Source organism: Chanodichthys erythropterus, chromosome 16 (genome assembly GCF_024489055.1).
Source record: "Chanodichthys erythropterus isolate Z2021 chromosome 16, ASM2448905v1, whole genome shotgun sequence".
Taxonomy (NCBI): Eukaryota; Metazoa; Chordata; class Actinopteri; order Cypriniformes; family Xenocyprididae; genus Chanodichthys; species Chanodichthys erythropterus.
This window is the reverse complement of record NC_090236.1, coordinates 31,113,397-31,128,426: the sequence shown is the minus strand read 5'-3', so window position 1 is coordinate 31,128,426 and position 15,030 is coordinate 31,113,397. Positions and strand designations below refer to the sequence as shown.

Genomic DNA, 15,030 nt, shown 5'->3' with positions numbered 1-15,030 from the left:
ATGTGTGTTATTGCCAAATAAATAGCCCAACAATTTTCAAATACCACCATTTATTGCAACTCTTAGAGACTCAAGATGTATGTCCGTTAATGAACTTTATTATCAAGAAAACATTTCAATAATTTAAGGCAAGCAATATTCAGAGCAGTTGATGGCTTTCTTTACATTGCTTCTCCAGGCAGGTACTTCATTCATGCAACCCAAAACTATGGACTTGAAATACTTGATCAGTGTCAATGATAATTCTGTCAACATGTCAGCAAGCTTCAGAGCACTGTGAAGCAAGGGCATTGACATTAATATTAACTGTAAAAATATTATTAAAATTAGAAATTGCTATATTATGAAATATTATGGGTTTATAGTCATTAACAACACACAAGAGTGGGATGTTTTAATTTTTGTAATTTGCTAGCTTGAGTAGACTTTTGTAACTGTTAGGATCTCATATCATCCAGAAGAATTACTTTTGTTAGGACATGCATTGATATAAAGGTATGTTCAGGTAACAATGGAAATTCATAGTAGGTGACCTAAAATTCAGATTAAAGCATATGCAAGATATCTTATTTGAATTTCTAAAAACTGGAATCTCATTGGCTACGTTCACACTGTCAGTTTCTGGGATTGACAACCACATTTATTTACTGGTGCGAGTCTCAAAGTGTCCTGTTCACACTGCAACTTCTCGAATATGGTATGAACGTGTAACGAGAGTCAAGCCCGTATTCTCTTACTAACCATAGCAACAGTGACCAAAGTAATGTCAAAGAAGGTGACGTCCATAAAACTGAAAAGTCTTATCACTTTTTACAAGACAGAGTCCAATTGATTTTCACCGGGAGTTTGATTGACAGGCGATCTAACCAATCATAACGCCGAATCCGCCGTTTTGCCCGACAAAGCAGTCTGGAGTTAGAAGATTAACCTCGTTGGACTTGAACTTGAAAAATGGTGTGTAATGACGTCTTTCAGTGTTTGAAACAACATTCCTTCTCATGTTCATTCATGTTTATTTGAAGCTATAAATTAACTAGTACGAAGAGATGAGCCGAGGAACTACAGCAATCTGTCACGACACATTAAAGAGCCACAAAACGATTTTTATTGTTCGACTTTCTTTAAAAATTACAGTTTGAAAGCTGGGATTTTCATAAGTAACCTGCTCTGTTTTGTCTGTTGACATGTTGTCAGTGTCCTCTTTGCTCCGCGATGTATTTTTCACTCTGTGTGGCGTGACAGCGCCACTGTTTGTCGGACAGAGCAACAGTAACTAAGGGGGGGCGAGTCTTTGCGAAGGGTGAATTAAGCCGCAAGTTCATCCACACAGCTCATATCTTTGTCACTGTAAGTTACCGAAAGTGAATGCCCTTAGCATAGCAGCTCTCACGCACTGTATGACGTGACAGGCGACTAGTTGTCCAGTCCGGTTCCGTTCACACAGCGCAAATTTTCTGAGAATGCGGTTCTGAGTCCTGAAAATTTACCGGTGTGAGTTCAGTTATAGAATGCGGTTGTCACTCCCATAAATAACTGTACTGTGTGTGAACGTAACCATATTAAGGACTGGACTGACAACCGTATTCTGTTGCTGTGTGAACGTGGCCCATTGGCAATGAGGCTAACATGTTTACATGACCAAATTCTAATTAAAATGTAAAAAATATGCTTCATGTGATCAAGTTAAACATGTAAGACAGTTAGTTACAATACTAAGTGCTAGACTGGGTAATGAGTACAACAAAACATGTTCAATACCATTTACCAGCACAAACAACTTCCTCCATCGTATATAAATAAAACACTGATCAGAGAACAGATTCTTATGTGGCCGGGATCTGCGGCAGGCCAAACTCATCAACCAGAACGCCATCCTGAGGGATACAAAAATGCAAAAAGAATGTACTGAACAAATCACAGACAAATATTACCAAAAAATAATGAATATGTACATCTTGTCATTGACAATTTTATCAATGCAATCTGCACCTTATTGGTTTTAGTGTCAGTGGGAATTCCTTCAGGAATAGAGGGTGCAGACGAGGCTTCATCTAAGTAAGAGCTGTCATCATCCAGCAGTAACTCATCTCCCAGAGCATCCAGCTCTGTAACAGAGAAAAAAAGTGAAGTTCTAAGCTCCAAACACACATATACACACACACACACACACACAACTACCTGCTTCCAGTTCATCCTCATCGATCTCTGGTGTGCCATAGCTGCGACTGAGAGCTTCCTGCACCTCGTTGGCCTCTTCCATCATGTCTTCCAGTTGATCCTGCAGGTCCTATCAGTCATAAACATTGGTAATGAAAAGTGTATATTATTTACCACTGATCATGAATCAAAAACATTACTTAAAAAAAGGCAAAGTCAAATAAGTGTGCATACTTCAATCTGATCCATCTTCACTTGTTTATATGCTTTTTTCATTTCTTTTGCTCCAATCTTCATAGCCTCCACCTACAAGAGTATTAACAAAAATCATAAAAGGTTTGTGGAATCTAAATAAATATAACTGAAATTAAAAATTCATAAGTGCTCATAATAATTAACACAAGTAAAAAAAAAAAAAAAGGTGGGGGTGTTCATTATGAAATTATTTATTTTATAAGGAAAATACAATATATGCAAGAAGAAGTGCAAATCAAATTTCTTGGATTTTATAAATGAATAAATGAAATTCAGTATTCAGTTGGGGGTAATATGGACAGCAGTAAATAAGTTAATAAGTCTTTACTGTTGTTTTGGTGTCTCGTAGTGACTGGATCGTATAGTTTGCTTGTTCCATATTAAAGGACTGCTGGGAAAGCTGATCTCTTTGACCCTCATACCTGCATAATACAGTGAAAAAAAGTATTTAATATCATTAATAAAAACATTTGATCACATCCTTTATCAATGTGAAATGAAAACAGAATACTAGATATTTAAATATATACATTTCATACATTGTAAATGATTATTAGTCAGGGTAAAACTCACATTCTCTTTTGTTTCAGCACTCTCATCGCCTTCTGTTTCACTGTATTCTGTAAAGAGATTGTTCATCTCACGCTTACAGAAATGTTTTGGTTTTACAGTGGGATCCAAAAATCTGCGACCACACTGAAAATCTGGGATTCAAAGTGTAAGTTAAACTTGGAAATAAACACAACTTTAAGATTTTTTAAATATTATGTTTAAAAAAAAAAAAAAAAAAGGTCATCAATTTAAATAAAGTACATTGCCCTACAAAAGTTTGAAAACGCCCTAGAAAAGTGGGGTTTTGGACAATATTGGCATTAATCCTTTATAATTTGTGATAATTTTGCACTGGTAAGGGACAACACAAACTACAAAAACATATTTTATTACATAAACAGTTTATTCATAGAAAAAACTTACATTTTCGATTCTTCAAAATATCCACCATTAGCAGCTATCTGACCTAAACTGGGTTCTGATTGGTTCATTGTATTCTAAACTTAATTGGTGATCAATTGTTGAAGCTATTAAGGTGTGCTGACCCAAAAATCTTTTACAAACCTGGGCCAAGTTTAAACCAGTAACCAGGCTGGCAAAGAGGCATGTCTGACTTTGACATGTATATATTGCCATTATTATGTAATCAAAATGAAAATTATTATTGCTGGTCTTCAATGACAATGTCAAGTTACTTTAATGTATTTGCACCAAAAAATAATAAGGATTTATGCTGATATCGTCCAAAAACACACTTTGCCAGGGGTGTTTCCAAACTTTTGGAGGGCAGTGTACATTTGCGATCTTGTGAACTCCTAAAGGTCAGATGTTTTCATGTACAAGATGCTCTTTGGACCATTCTCAAATTATGCTGGAAAACATGATCATTAGGTTTTACACAAACTTGTTGAGTTCATGAAGCTTGAATCAGGGTTATTAGTTAACTAAATCTAAAACAATAATAATAATTTTAAAAAATTCACTTGAAATAAAATTGATGTGCTAAAATGTCAACATGAAAAAATATTAAAAACAACAAAATGACTAAAATCTTAACTAAAATAAAAAAGATATAATTCAAAATACTAAAAACTTTAATAGTACCTTAATAATGCTGTATTAACATGCTGGTGCTGCTGTCAGAAGGAGGATGAAAATACTAAGGAATATTAATTTTTCAATGTATAAAAAGTTATGCCTCTAATATTATGTATAATGCAAAAATGTATTAAAATGCAAAACAGAGTGGTCTCAGACTTTTGGATCCCACTGTGCAGTAGCCTGTATAGTTATGATAGTTTGTATGACATTATATCAACTCGAGATTCTGATGCTCACTTTTGAGGGTCCATCCCTCATCTTTTTCATCTGGTCCTTATACTTCATTAGCTCTGCGTCGATTCTCGCTATTTTCTTATCGATTGACTCGATCCTCGTATCCACCTATAACGGGAACACCACACAGCATCCAACAGTACATCCATGTCTGACATGCAAACACCAATCAGGATGCTTCACTGATGTTCTGCGAGACCACACAACCATGCCTACTTACATTGCCTATGCAGTCAGAAAGGTTGGGAGAAGGCGTCTGTTTGCTCCGACCGAAAATTCGGTTCATTTTTGAACGGTATTTACTCTTATTGGCTTAGTAGAGGTATTTAAATCCTGACCATCACAAAGGGCTTGTTCCGGTTAGTAGTAGAAAACAAACACCATAATAAAAGTCACGGCGGAGGATGGGAAAGCTTTAGTAACTCCCCTAAAATCGATGCTATGTATTGCTGTGTGTACTTCTCTTCCTCCTTTTTATTAACGAACCAATATAGGAAATATAGGTCAATTATTGTAAATTAAATATGCTAAATGTTTTAATTAGTGCTACTATTATCAGTATGATTGACATATTTATTTAGTAATTAAATAATTATTTAATATTTTCGTTTGTTTATATCGTATCTATTACAGTTAACCTTTTAAAAGAAACATATGAAAGTGTTTTCAGTTATTTATTAATTCATTCATCTTGCATGGTGGATGTGAGTGAAATAATTTCAGAATGTTTCATTCGAAAACCTGTTTTTTTTTTTTTAGCAGCATAGTTTTACAGTACATGTTGATATAATCAGAATGATCTAATCATGTAAACATGACCCCATTCCAGTCAGGAAAGATCAGTACTTCAATTCAAAAAGTGATGGAGGGTCATTTTCATTAGCACACTAAACTCTCAAAATATATTTGTAATCTCACAGGTTCCAAGAAAATTAATAGCCTACATGTTCATTCTCTAGGGCTGTTCTGACAAAACAGATGTTTCACAATTGCACAGAGTGGCCTTGAAGCGCTATGTTTATCCTATAATGTGTACCATGGCAACGCCAACACTTCATCAGACCAAGATCTAGATTTAACAGAGTAGCTACTGAACGAACTGTCTCTGAAAAGTGTTAATGTGCACATAATCTGACAAGGTACTGACAGGTCTGTAAAAAAAAAAGGTCTATTCTCTAAAGCCTACCATTATTTCAAGGTTTGAACAAAGCTGTATGAAAAATATTTAAGGCACCTTTAAAGGGTTAGTTCACCCAAAAATGAAAATTCTGTCATTTATTACTCACCATCATGCCGTTCCACACCCGTAAAACCTTCGTTAATCTTCAGAACACAAATTAAGATATTTTTGTTGAAATCCGATGACTCAGTGAGCATAGGGAGCAATGACACTTCCTCTCTCAAGATCCATAAAGGTACTAAAAACATATTTAAATAAGTTTATATGAGTACAGTGGTTCAATATTAATATTATAAAGCGTAGAGAATAATTTTGGTGCGCTAAAAAAAATAAAATAACGACTTATTTAGTGATGGCTGATTTCAAAACACTGCTTCAGGAAGATTCGGGGCATAACGAATCAGAGTGTCGAGTCACGTGATTTCAGCCGTTGGCAATTTGACACGTGATCCGAATCATGATTCGACACGCTGATTCATAATGCTCCGAAGCATTTTTGAAATCGGCCATCACTAAATAAGTCGTTATTTTGTTTTTTTTAGCGCACCAAAATATTCTTGCCGCTTTATAATATTAATATTGAACCACTGTACTCACATGAACTGATTTAAATAAGTTTTTAGTACCTTTATGGATCTTGAGAGAGGAAGTGTCATTGCTCCCTATGTTCACTGAGCCATCGGATTTCAACAAAAATATCTTAATTTGTGTTCTGAAGATGTAGTTCATTTTTGGGTGAACTAACTCTTTTAGGGACAGTTCACTAAAAATGTAAATTCTGCCATTATTTCTCATTCCAAAGAGAGTAATTTAGCCGAATGGTCAATCCCATTGTATATTGTATATGGACATTTTGCTAAATATCTCATTTGGTGTTCCATGAAAGAAAGAAAGTCAATGAAATCGGTGTGAAAACTAAAATCTGTTTTATTTTTTGAATGAATTATATCTTTAAATAATCTTCGATTGATGTTTATATTAGTTCAAAACAAAAATGATCATCTTACTGATAGCAAATCAGTTTTATTTTTCAGTTTTATTGAGGTTAGATGCAGTGTCCACTGATTTCAAACCCTCATCATCATGTCATCCTCATCTATGATGTTCTCAATTTACTGACAAACATCAAAGGAGTGAAAAAAGAATGTGTCTTGCTGTTTGGTTATTAAGCTATAAGATGCACAATAAGTTGCCATGGTGATACTGCCTTTGTTACATGGTTACGCTTCTCTCATCTGGCTTTGTTGACGCATCATTCAACTGTGATGGATGAAAGCTCCATAATTTCAAGTATTTATACAAACATTGACATCTGAACAAAACATGACTCGTCTTACAGTTCAATTTATTGACAATATAATTTCAAATACAGGTAATATTATACAAGCAAAGTACAACTGATGGCAAAGCAAAGCTCATTTCATATGATTTCAAATGAATTCCTTTTAAAAATTGCACATATATAGAAACACGAGCCGAGAGGGAAACTTGCTAACACATTCAAAATCTGCTGATATATAGTAGTAGTACAAACACATTACTGAAAGCACAGTGACTTACAGAAGCTTCTCTCACTCTGTGCTTTATTGTCCAATATACAGTATCACACCATAAAGCATCTAAGATGAACAAAATAATGCAATATATATTGATTTACAAAAAACAAAGGCACAAAGGGCATTACATTTTTCATAACAAGAATTTTGCAATTGATTCCTAATACTGTTATGGCAATAGAGCACTGATGATGTCGTAATATGTCAAAAATATGCTAAGATATTACATTTTTAAGCCATCTTAGGCAGAATGTCACAATTTCTCTGCTCTGTGATAATATATATATATATATATATATATATATATATATATATATATATATAAAACACAACCATAGACATCACCTAAAGGCAGCATTAGAAATACTTACATAAAATCAACTGTTATATCAACAATATCAATACAAAACACTGTGTAAAGTACCTGACACGTACTTTTGAACTGTTTTCTTCAGACATTTTACTGCCATTCTACATTATCACAAAAATTCTTTTTTGTTTTCTTTTAATCATAAGCTGTATTTACATAAACGTTACTCAAAGATTTCCACATTTTCATTTTCAAACATGCAATAGAGATGTACATCGTTTTTCTAGGTTTATAGAAATTATAATACTCTGTATTAAGCAAGAACAACCTGACTAAGTAGATTCAGTCCTTTAGTTGGTTGTTTTAAAGCCCTATGCCCAAAAAGAAGAAAAAAAACCAGCACAAAAATCCTTAGACTCCCAAGGCAACTTACGATACATAATCCTTCATAATCCTTTTCATACATAATCCTTCAATCTAAATCAAATCCAGAGAATACAAAGCAGTAAGCAGTTCTGATTACACTAACTCTTGTAGACTACATTATTTTTTATTTTTCCATCATTTGAGATATATAGTTTCCTGAGTCAAAATTATGTGACACTGCTGATTATTATTATACATTTTTTTTATATTTTTTAAATATAAAACAGGACTGTTTTAAAATCCCAAATAAACAATTAACAGTACAAACGGATGCAAACATACATTTTGTTTGTTGTTTTTTTCTAGACTGTGTTTTATCATGTCTACCCAAGCATACTATATACTAGTGGCTAGTAATATACTATCTATCCCAAAGGACTTATAACATTACGCAAAAGGATCTTTAAGCATGACATTTCATTGTGAGCGACCAGATTTTAATTATACATCATCTTTGGTCAATGGACATTCAAAAAAAAAAAAGATAAACAACGATTTAAACAGGATGATACTGAAGAAATTTGAATATGGACATACTAAACAAGACCATTATTTCACTAAAAGATCACTTTTTGCTCTAGCAATAGTTGTGTTGAAGCATAAAGGGTACAATCTCTTCCTCAGATGGAGGTGGTGATCTGTGTCAGTCCCAGGTCATTCGAGTCTTCTCGACCGTGAAAGGACGACAGTTCCACGGCTAGTCATACAGGTCGACCGTGGCCTCCGTCCCCTTTGGCCTCTGCTGGGCACGTGTGCTCGCGAAGAGTGCTTCTGACCCGACTAACGCCGTGCCCGTCCCCCTTGGTCCGACCTGGGCAGCAGAAGTCCCTGAAGCACCGTTTGAAGTTCTCATCAAGGAAGGCATACAGGATGGGGTTGAGACTGCTGTTGGTGTATCCAAGCGCCACACAGAAGAAGTAGGCGGCCATGACCGCCGTGGTCTCCGGCACACCGGGCGCGAGAGCTTTGACCAAGATGAAGATGTGTATGGGCGTCCAGCACACCACAAACACAGCGACCACAACCAGCACCAGGCGGGTGATGCGTCTCAGGTTGCGGTCTTTTTCCCGTGAGCCCGACAGCAGGCGGACGCTCTTAAGGCGCAGGACCATGAGTGTGTAGCAAACGGTGATGATGAGGAGAGGAGCCACAAAGGCGAAGATGAAGACGCAGATCTTCATCAATGTGTCCCAGTAGATATATGGGTCTGGAAACTGCAGAGCACACTCTGTAGTGCCTGCAGAAGAGATATGACAACAGCAGTTAATTATCAACCAGAAGTGAGGACAGGTTAATCATGTGTGCTATAATGCTGAAGGAACAACAAATACATTAGGATAAAGAAGAGAACTGATAGTCCCATCATTTACTAGAAGATATTTTTTGGTCCCGCATCAACAAATATTATATTCTTGACTTCTGACATCTTAAAGGGTTAGTTCACCCAAAAATGAAAATTCTGTCATTAAGTACTCATCCTCATGCCGTTCCAAACCTGTAAAACTTTTGTTCATCTTTGAAACACAAATTAAGATATTTTTGATGAAATCTGAGAGGTATATGACTGGTCCATAGACAGCAATATAATCAATTCGTTCAAGGTCTAGAAAGAATCATTAAAGGGATAGTTCACCCAAAAATGAAAATTTGATGTTTATCTGCTTACTCCCAGCGCATCCAAGATGTAGGTGACTTTTTTTCTTCAGTAGAACACAAATTATGATTTTTAGCTGCAACCGCTGCCGTCTGTCAGTCAAATAATGGGAGTGGATGGGAACTTCTGCTATAAGAGTAAATTAAACTTGCTTAAACAAATCCAAATTAAACCCTGCGGCTCGTGACGACACATTGATGTCCTAAGACACGAAACGATCGGTTTGTGCGAGAAACCGAACAGTATTTGTCGTTTTTTACCTCTAAAACACCACTCTGTCCAATTGCGTTCAGCACTCGTTTAGTGAGGTCTGATCGCGCTCTGACAGCGGCAGTGATGTCTCGCGCTTATACTTCAATGAGTGCTAGACATCACTGCCGCTGTCAGAGCGCGATCAGACCGATGCTGAACGGAGTTGGACAGAGTGGTGTATTAGAGGTAAAAAAATGATATAAATACTGTTCGGTTTCTCGCACAAAACGATCGTTTCGTTTCTTAGGACATTAATGTGTCGTCACGAGCCGCAGGGTTTAATTTGGATTTGTTTAAGCAAGTTTAATTTACTCTTATAGCAGAAGTTCCCATCCACTCCCATTATTTGACTGACAGACGGCAGCGGTTGCAGCTAAAAATAATCATTGTGTTCTACTGAAGAAAAAACGTCACCTACATCTTGGATGCGCTGGGGGTAAGCAGATAAACATCAAATTTTCATTTTTGGGTGAACTATCCCTTTAAAACAGTCGATGTGACAGCAGTTGTTCTAACTTAATTTTATGAAGCGATAAGAATACTTTTTGTGTGCAAAAACAAAACAAAAATAACAACTTTATTCAACAATCTCCTCTGTGTCATTCTCATACGCTGTTTACGTCCAGCGCTTCCAGGTTCTACGTCAGAACTGGCTCCTGCATCAGCATCACACGCAGCTTTGGCCAATACTGAGCCGGCATTCGGACATCAACACGGAATCCTTCACAGTGCTTAATGCGCAGATTGGCCTTAAAAAAACGAGCATATAGGTTGTTCTCAAGCACCTTATTACGACCTATATTTACGTTTTAAATCATGCGCCCTCTAGCTGGCGTAAATATAATGACAGTGTTGTGTTATGTCTGTCGTCATGAAATGACATACGACTGTCGTTACCAATCAAAATATGTGTTCATTTAAATGCAATGTGTGGACTTTTTACACCATTTGTCCTATTTCCATTTAGCAAAATTCATTTTTATTAATGACTAAAGCCACCCCACCCCTAATATGCACCCTTAGTGATTTATAGTGCATATACACTTTATGAGCAGCACATGCATTCCCTGGGATCGAACCCACGATCGTTTGATCACATGATTGCATATAGTTGTATATTTCAATGCTCTGCCAACTGAGCTGCGCGGAATGTGAAATATGACACAGATAAAAGGGAACAATGGATTAAAATGAAAGTGTCCTGTTGTCGATAGGGGCATAACATTAGTAAACGCTCTTATGGGTCGTATTTCAGGGAAGTGACAAACGACCTATATAGACGTATTGGTTGGAGAACATGTTGTTAATGCGTCACCCACATAAGGATAATGACAGAAGAGAAGAGATTGTAAAAAGTATTCTCGTCACTTCATAAAATTAAGGTTGAAGTCATGTTGACTGTTTTAACAATGTCTTTAGTATCTTTCTGGACCTTGAAAGTGTTGATTATATTGCTGTCTATGGACGAGTCATACACCTCTCGGATTTCATCAAAAATATCTTAATTTGTGTTCCAAAGATGAACAAAGGTCTGTATCGACATGAGGGTGAGTAATTAATGACAGAATTTTCATTTTTGGGTGAACTAACCCTTTAAAATGGAAAAGTATACTGTGCCATTCTTTATGGATGCACTGATATTGAAATTGATCATTGTTTTCATGCTATGGCCAATAATCAATAATTGCCAATATTCAAATTATATTTGTTATATGTTTGAATAAATACAAAATAAAACACTAGAATGTTTAAAAACTGTATTAATTAAAACAAATTTAAATAAACATTATATGTAAATTTAAGCATCACAACAATACAATGTAAAGTATGGAAATATTAATTTTGAGATTTGCTAAAGATTACATGTTATTAAAATATCAGTGTTTTTAAAAATTAACTTTAAGTCAGTGTTAGATGACGAGGGACTAACTAACGCTAAAAATCCAATACTGACCATTTCTAATGAAAAAATACTTCTAATGTGGGCCAATAACCGATATGGTACCTACACTACTGTTCAAAAGTTTGGGGTCTGTAAGATTTGTATTTATTTTTTTGTTTGAAAGAAATTAATCATTTTATTCAGCAAGGATTAAAGTGATCAAAAGTGACAGTAAAACATAAAAAATTCTATTTCAAATAAATGCTGTTCTTCTGAACTTTCTATTCATCAATGAATCCTGAAAAAAAAAACATGTATCAAGATTTACACAAAATCATTAAGCAGCACAACTGTTTTTAACATTGATAATAATAAGAAATGTTTCCAAATAAGCATATTAGAATGATTTCTAAAGGATCATGTGACACTGAAGACTGGAGTAATGATGCTGAAAATTCAGCTTTTCCAACACAGGAATAAAGTACATTTTAAAATAGAAAACAACAACAATGATCAAATAAATGCAGCCTGGGTGAGCATAAGAGACTTACTGAAGAGTCTTAAAAAACTTTTAAAAGATAGTGTATATATATTGTTCATCCCTACCATTGTTTGTCTGAGTGCTCCCAAGGACCATAGCAGGAATCCCAGCAGCCGAAGACAACACCCAGATGAATATGTTAATGATTTTAGCTTTCATCGGTGTCCGAAAGTCCAGGGCCTTGACGGGGTGGCAGACCGCCACATAGCGGTCCACACTCATCATGGTCAAAGTGAAGATGCTAGTGAACATGTTGTAGTAGTCGATGGAGATGAAAACCTTACACACAACCTCACCAAACGGCCAGGAATTCAGTAAGTAATCTGTGCTCTGGAAGGGCATGGTGGTGGTTACCAAAGCGTCGGCAACAGCCAGGTTGAAGATGTAGATGTTGGTGGCGGTTTTCATTTTAGTGTATCTGTCATGCCATAAATGAAACGCAACCCATCAGTATGATAAATTCATGCATGAGATTGCTGACAGGTCGTATACTAGCCAAACTGACAGCAAATTCCCAAATGATACTAAACATTTGTCTTTCAGTGGTTTGACGGCTGTGTAAAGGCATTATATATCATTCACAGGTCAAGCCCGTCTTTTTTTTTTGATTATATCTGCAGTGTAACAGCTTGTGCTGTGATATATTTTTCAACAAGCATGAACTGTGTAGTGCTTTATTTCAAATGTTAATTTAAAAATGACACAAGGAGTCTTTACTCAGCACAGAAGCTGCATCTGAAGTGCCATATATATCACTACCCGGTTTTAGCATTATTTTTATTCGTCTTTATACAGAATGTGGAGCAGGAGCATATATTTACTGTACGTCAAGGTAATTTTGACTGCATTGGGCGTTTATATTTTACTCCACCGGGGGGAGCCAAACTGCCCAATTCGACTTGAACCCTTGACTAATAGTTTTCCATAAAACAGATATTTCGTCCAAACCATCCCATTGGAAACGTTTCAAATGACTGTTTATAAATAAAGTACGTCAACAGCTATTAAAAATTAAGATGTATATTCTCAAAATGAGATTTAAAGGCACGCATTTGATAATCAATGCAGGGCAGTAGGCTACATCTTAGGACAATGCTGTTTCTTACCTGATAATGACAAACATCACAAGGCAGTTTCCCACTAGTCCGACAACAAACACCACAGAGTACACGGCAGCGATTATCGGGATGATAGGGGACATGGTTTCCTGTTCGTTCGTCCAGCTTTCATTCAGCGAATAGTTATAAATGTCCGAGACGGCAGACTGCCATGTGAAGTTGGGTAAACACTTCTCGGGGTGAGATAAGGGGCATTTGTCCTCCTTGAAAATCTGCACCACGTTGCTGTCCATCGTCTGTTGATTTGCAAAATAAGATCAACTGTCTAATTGAGTCGTTGGAAAACTTAATTTGCTTTAGAATAAAGATTATATCAACAAAAAAGGGTAATTAATAAATAAACGTCTGAGATTAATAAATGATAGCTTTTTACAACATAATTATTAAGTAGCCTTGTTAAAAAATGTATACAGTCTGCTGATAAATGATACTGTATTGCACTTTACACCTAAAAATGTCTGTTGCACAGTTGGCAAAACACCAAATATAAGAGTCTTACCTTGTTACAAACTGCAAACCGCTAATTTAATTTGAAAATCCCAAGGTTTTAAAGAAACGATGTCTGTGCGCAATACGTTGATTTCTTTGGCCCGCTCCTATTCAATTGATGACTGACTGCCACCTTACAAGAGCAGCTGCCTCTGCCGCGCGTCCCGTATGACATCAGATCTCATGTGACGGTCTCCATCTACAGTCCGTTAACCAGCTGTAGCCTAGTGTCTGACTGCAACTCTTTGCCTATACTGGCGGAAATAAAGTTGTCTTCAAAATTTCCAAATGTCTTACGAGTCTGAAAGCTTAAGCTTGAAATAGTTTTAGTGTTTCATGAGATGGCGCGCGCAAAACTTCATGTCTGGAGACATTTCACGCGCACGCTGTCGCGTGAGAACTCAACAGGCAATACTGCGGTTTCAATATAGATAACAGTAAAGCCACTGAAGCTCTCCGGAGTGTGTGGACATTGCCTTTTACTCATTGCCTTAGAGGCATGTAAGATGGGGAAAACCGCATTAGTATTGTCAAAGAAGGATGTGCGTAATTGTGTAGCCGCGAGACACTCTTAATAAAGGATTAACGAGCGATGGCTTGTGGTCTTCTGAAATGAAGAGGCAAAGTCCATCTGTTTTGTGTTTTAGTTGGCTACAATATAAATTCACTTGCCTGTTCCCTCTGATGTTTGAATGGTTTCTGAGTTAAATGGATATGGAACAGCAAATATTAACAAGAAATCAATAGGCTACACTTATAATACTGTAAATAATAATATAATAGTAAGATAATACTGCAGTACAGCGGTAGTAAGGTACAAGTAGGAGCTCTCCAAAAAATCCCAGTTTACAAGTTGTAATTACCACTTCTAAGAGGACGTTAAAGGTTTTTACAAGTTGGAATCTCGTAATTACGACATGGCGTGAAGCCACTTACATTCGCCATATTGTCATTATCATGTGGCCCAGCATTAGCTGTGTTGCTTCAAATTTAAAAATAATATTGATTACTGACGTACAGCGGGGTAATGACACTGGCGTAAAGAGGTTATGTGAACGTTATAATAACGTTATGAGAATGTTAGAGTAACGCTCTACAAACCAAAAGCTAACATTCCATTTTTGTTAAGAAAACTTTCCTGGCTAACCAAAAACAAACCTTAAAAAAAAGAACATTCTGGGAACCAAAAACTAACGTTATGGGCACGTTAGAGTATGTTTTGCAACACGTTATTCTAACGTTACTCTCCATAACGTTATTCTAACGTTTCTAGAACAGTAGTTTTGGTTCCCAGAACATTCTATTTTAAGGTTTGCTTTTGAT

The 15,030-nt window shown here is 36.2% G+C and overlaps 2 protein-coding genes across 3 annotated transcripts; both read right to left on the bottom strand.

Moving 5' to 3' along the window:
* Positions 1 to 49: 49 nt before the first annotated feature.
* On the bottom strand, positions 50 to 4,652 carry chmp5a (charged multivesicular body protein 5a). 2 transcript variants are annotated; one of them, XR_010891895.1, is made up of 9 exons: positions 4,520 to 4,652; positions 4,303 to 4,407; positions 2,986 to 3,032; positions 2,741 to 2,834; positions 2,392 to 2,463; positions 2,179 to 2,287; positions 1,990 to 2,105; positions 1,759 to 1,874; positions 50 to 274 (listed from the first exon to the last, which is right to left on the bottom strand). XR_010891895.1 is itself a non-coding variant. In XM_067362405.1 (8 exons), the coding sequence occupies exons 1-8, from the start codon at positions 4,583 to 4,585 to the stop codon at positions 1,824 to 1,826; spliced, it is 660 nt and encodes a 219-aa protein (XP_067218506.1). In that variant the 5' UTR covers positions 4,586 to 4,652; the 3' UTR covers positions 50 to 1,823. The 2 variants fall into 2 exon arrangements, 1 of the variants encoding a protein (XP_067218506.1); XM_067362405.1 differs by having other exon boundaries at positions 50 to 1,874.
* Positions 4,653 to 6,812: 2,160 nt separating this feature from the next.
* On the bottom strand, positions 6,813 to 13,454 carry oprk1 (opioid receptor, kappa 1). Its single transcript, XM_067362453.1, has 3 exons — positions 13,207 to 13,454; positions 12,166 to 12,518; positions 6,813 to 9,008 (listed from the first exon to the last, which is right to left on the bottom strand). The coding sequence occupies exons 1-3, from the start codon at positions 13,449 to 13,451 to the stop codon at positions 8,473 to 8,475; spliced, it is 1,134 nt and encodes a 377-aa protein (XP_067218554.1). The 5' UTR covers positions 13,452 to 13,454; the 3' UTR covers positions 6,813 to 8,472.
* Positions 13,455 to 15,030: the final 1,576 nt, after the last annotated feature.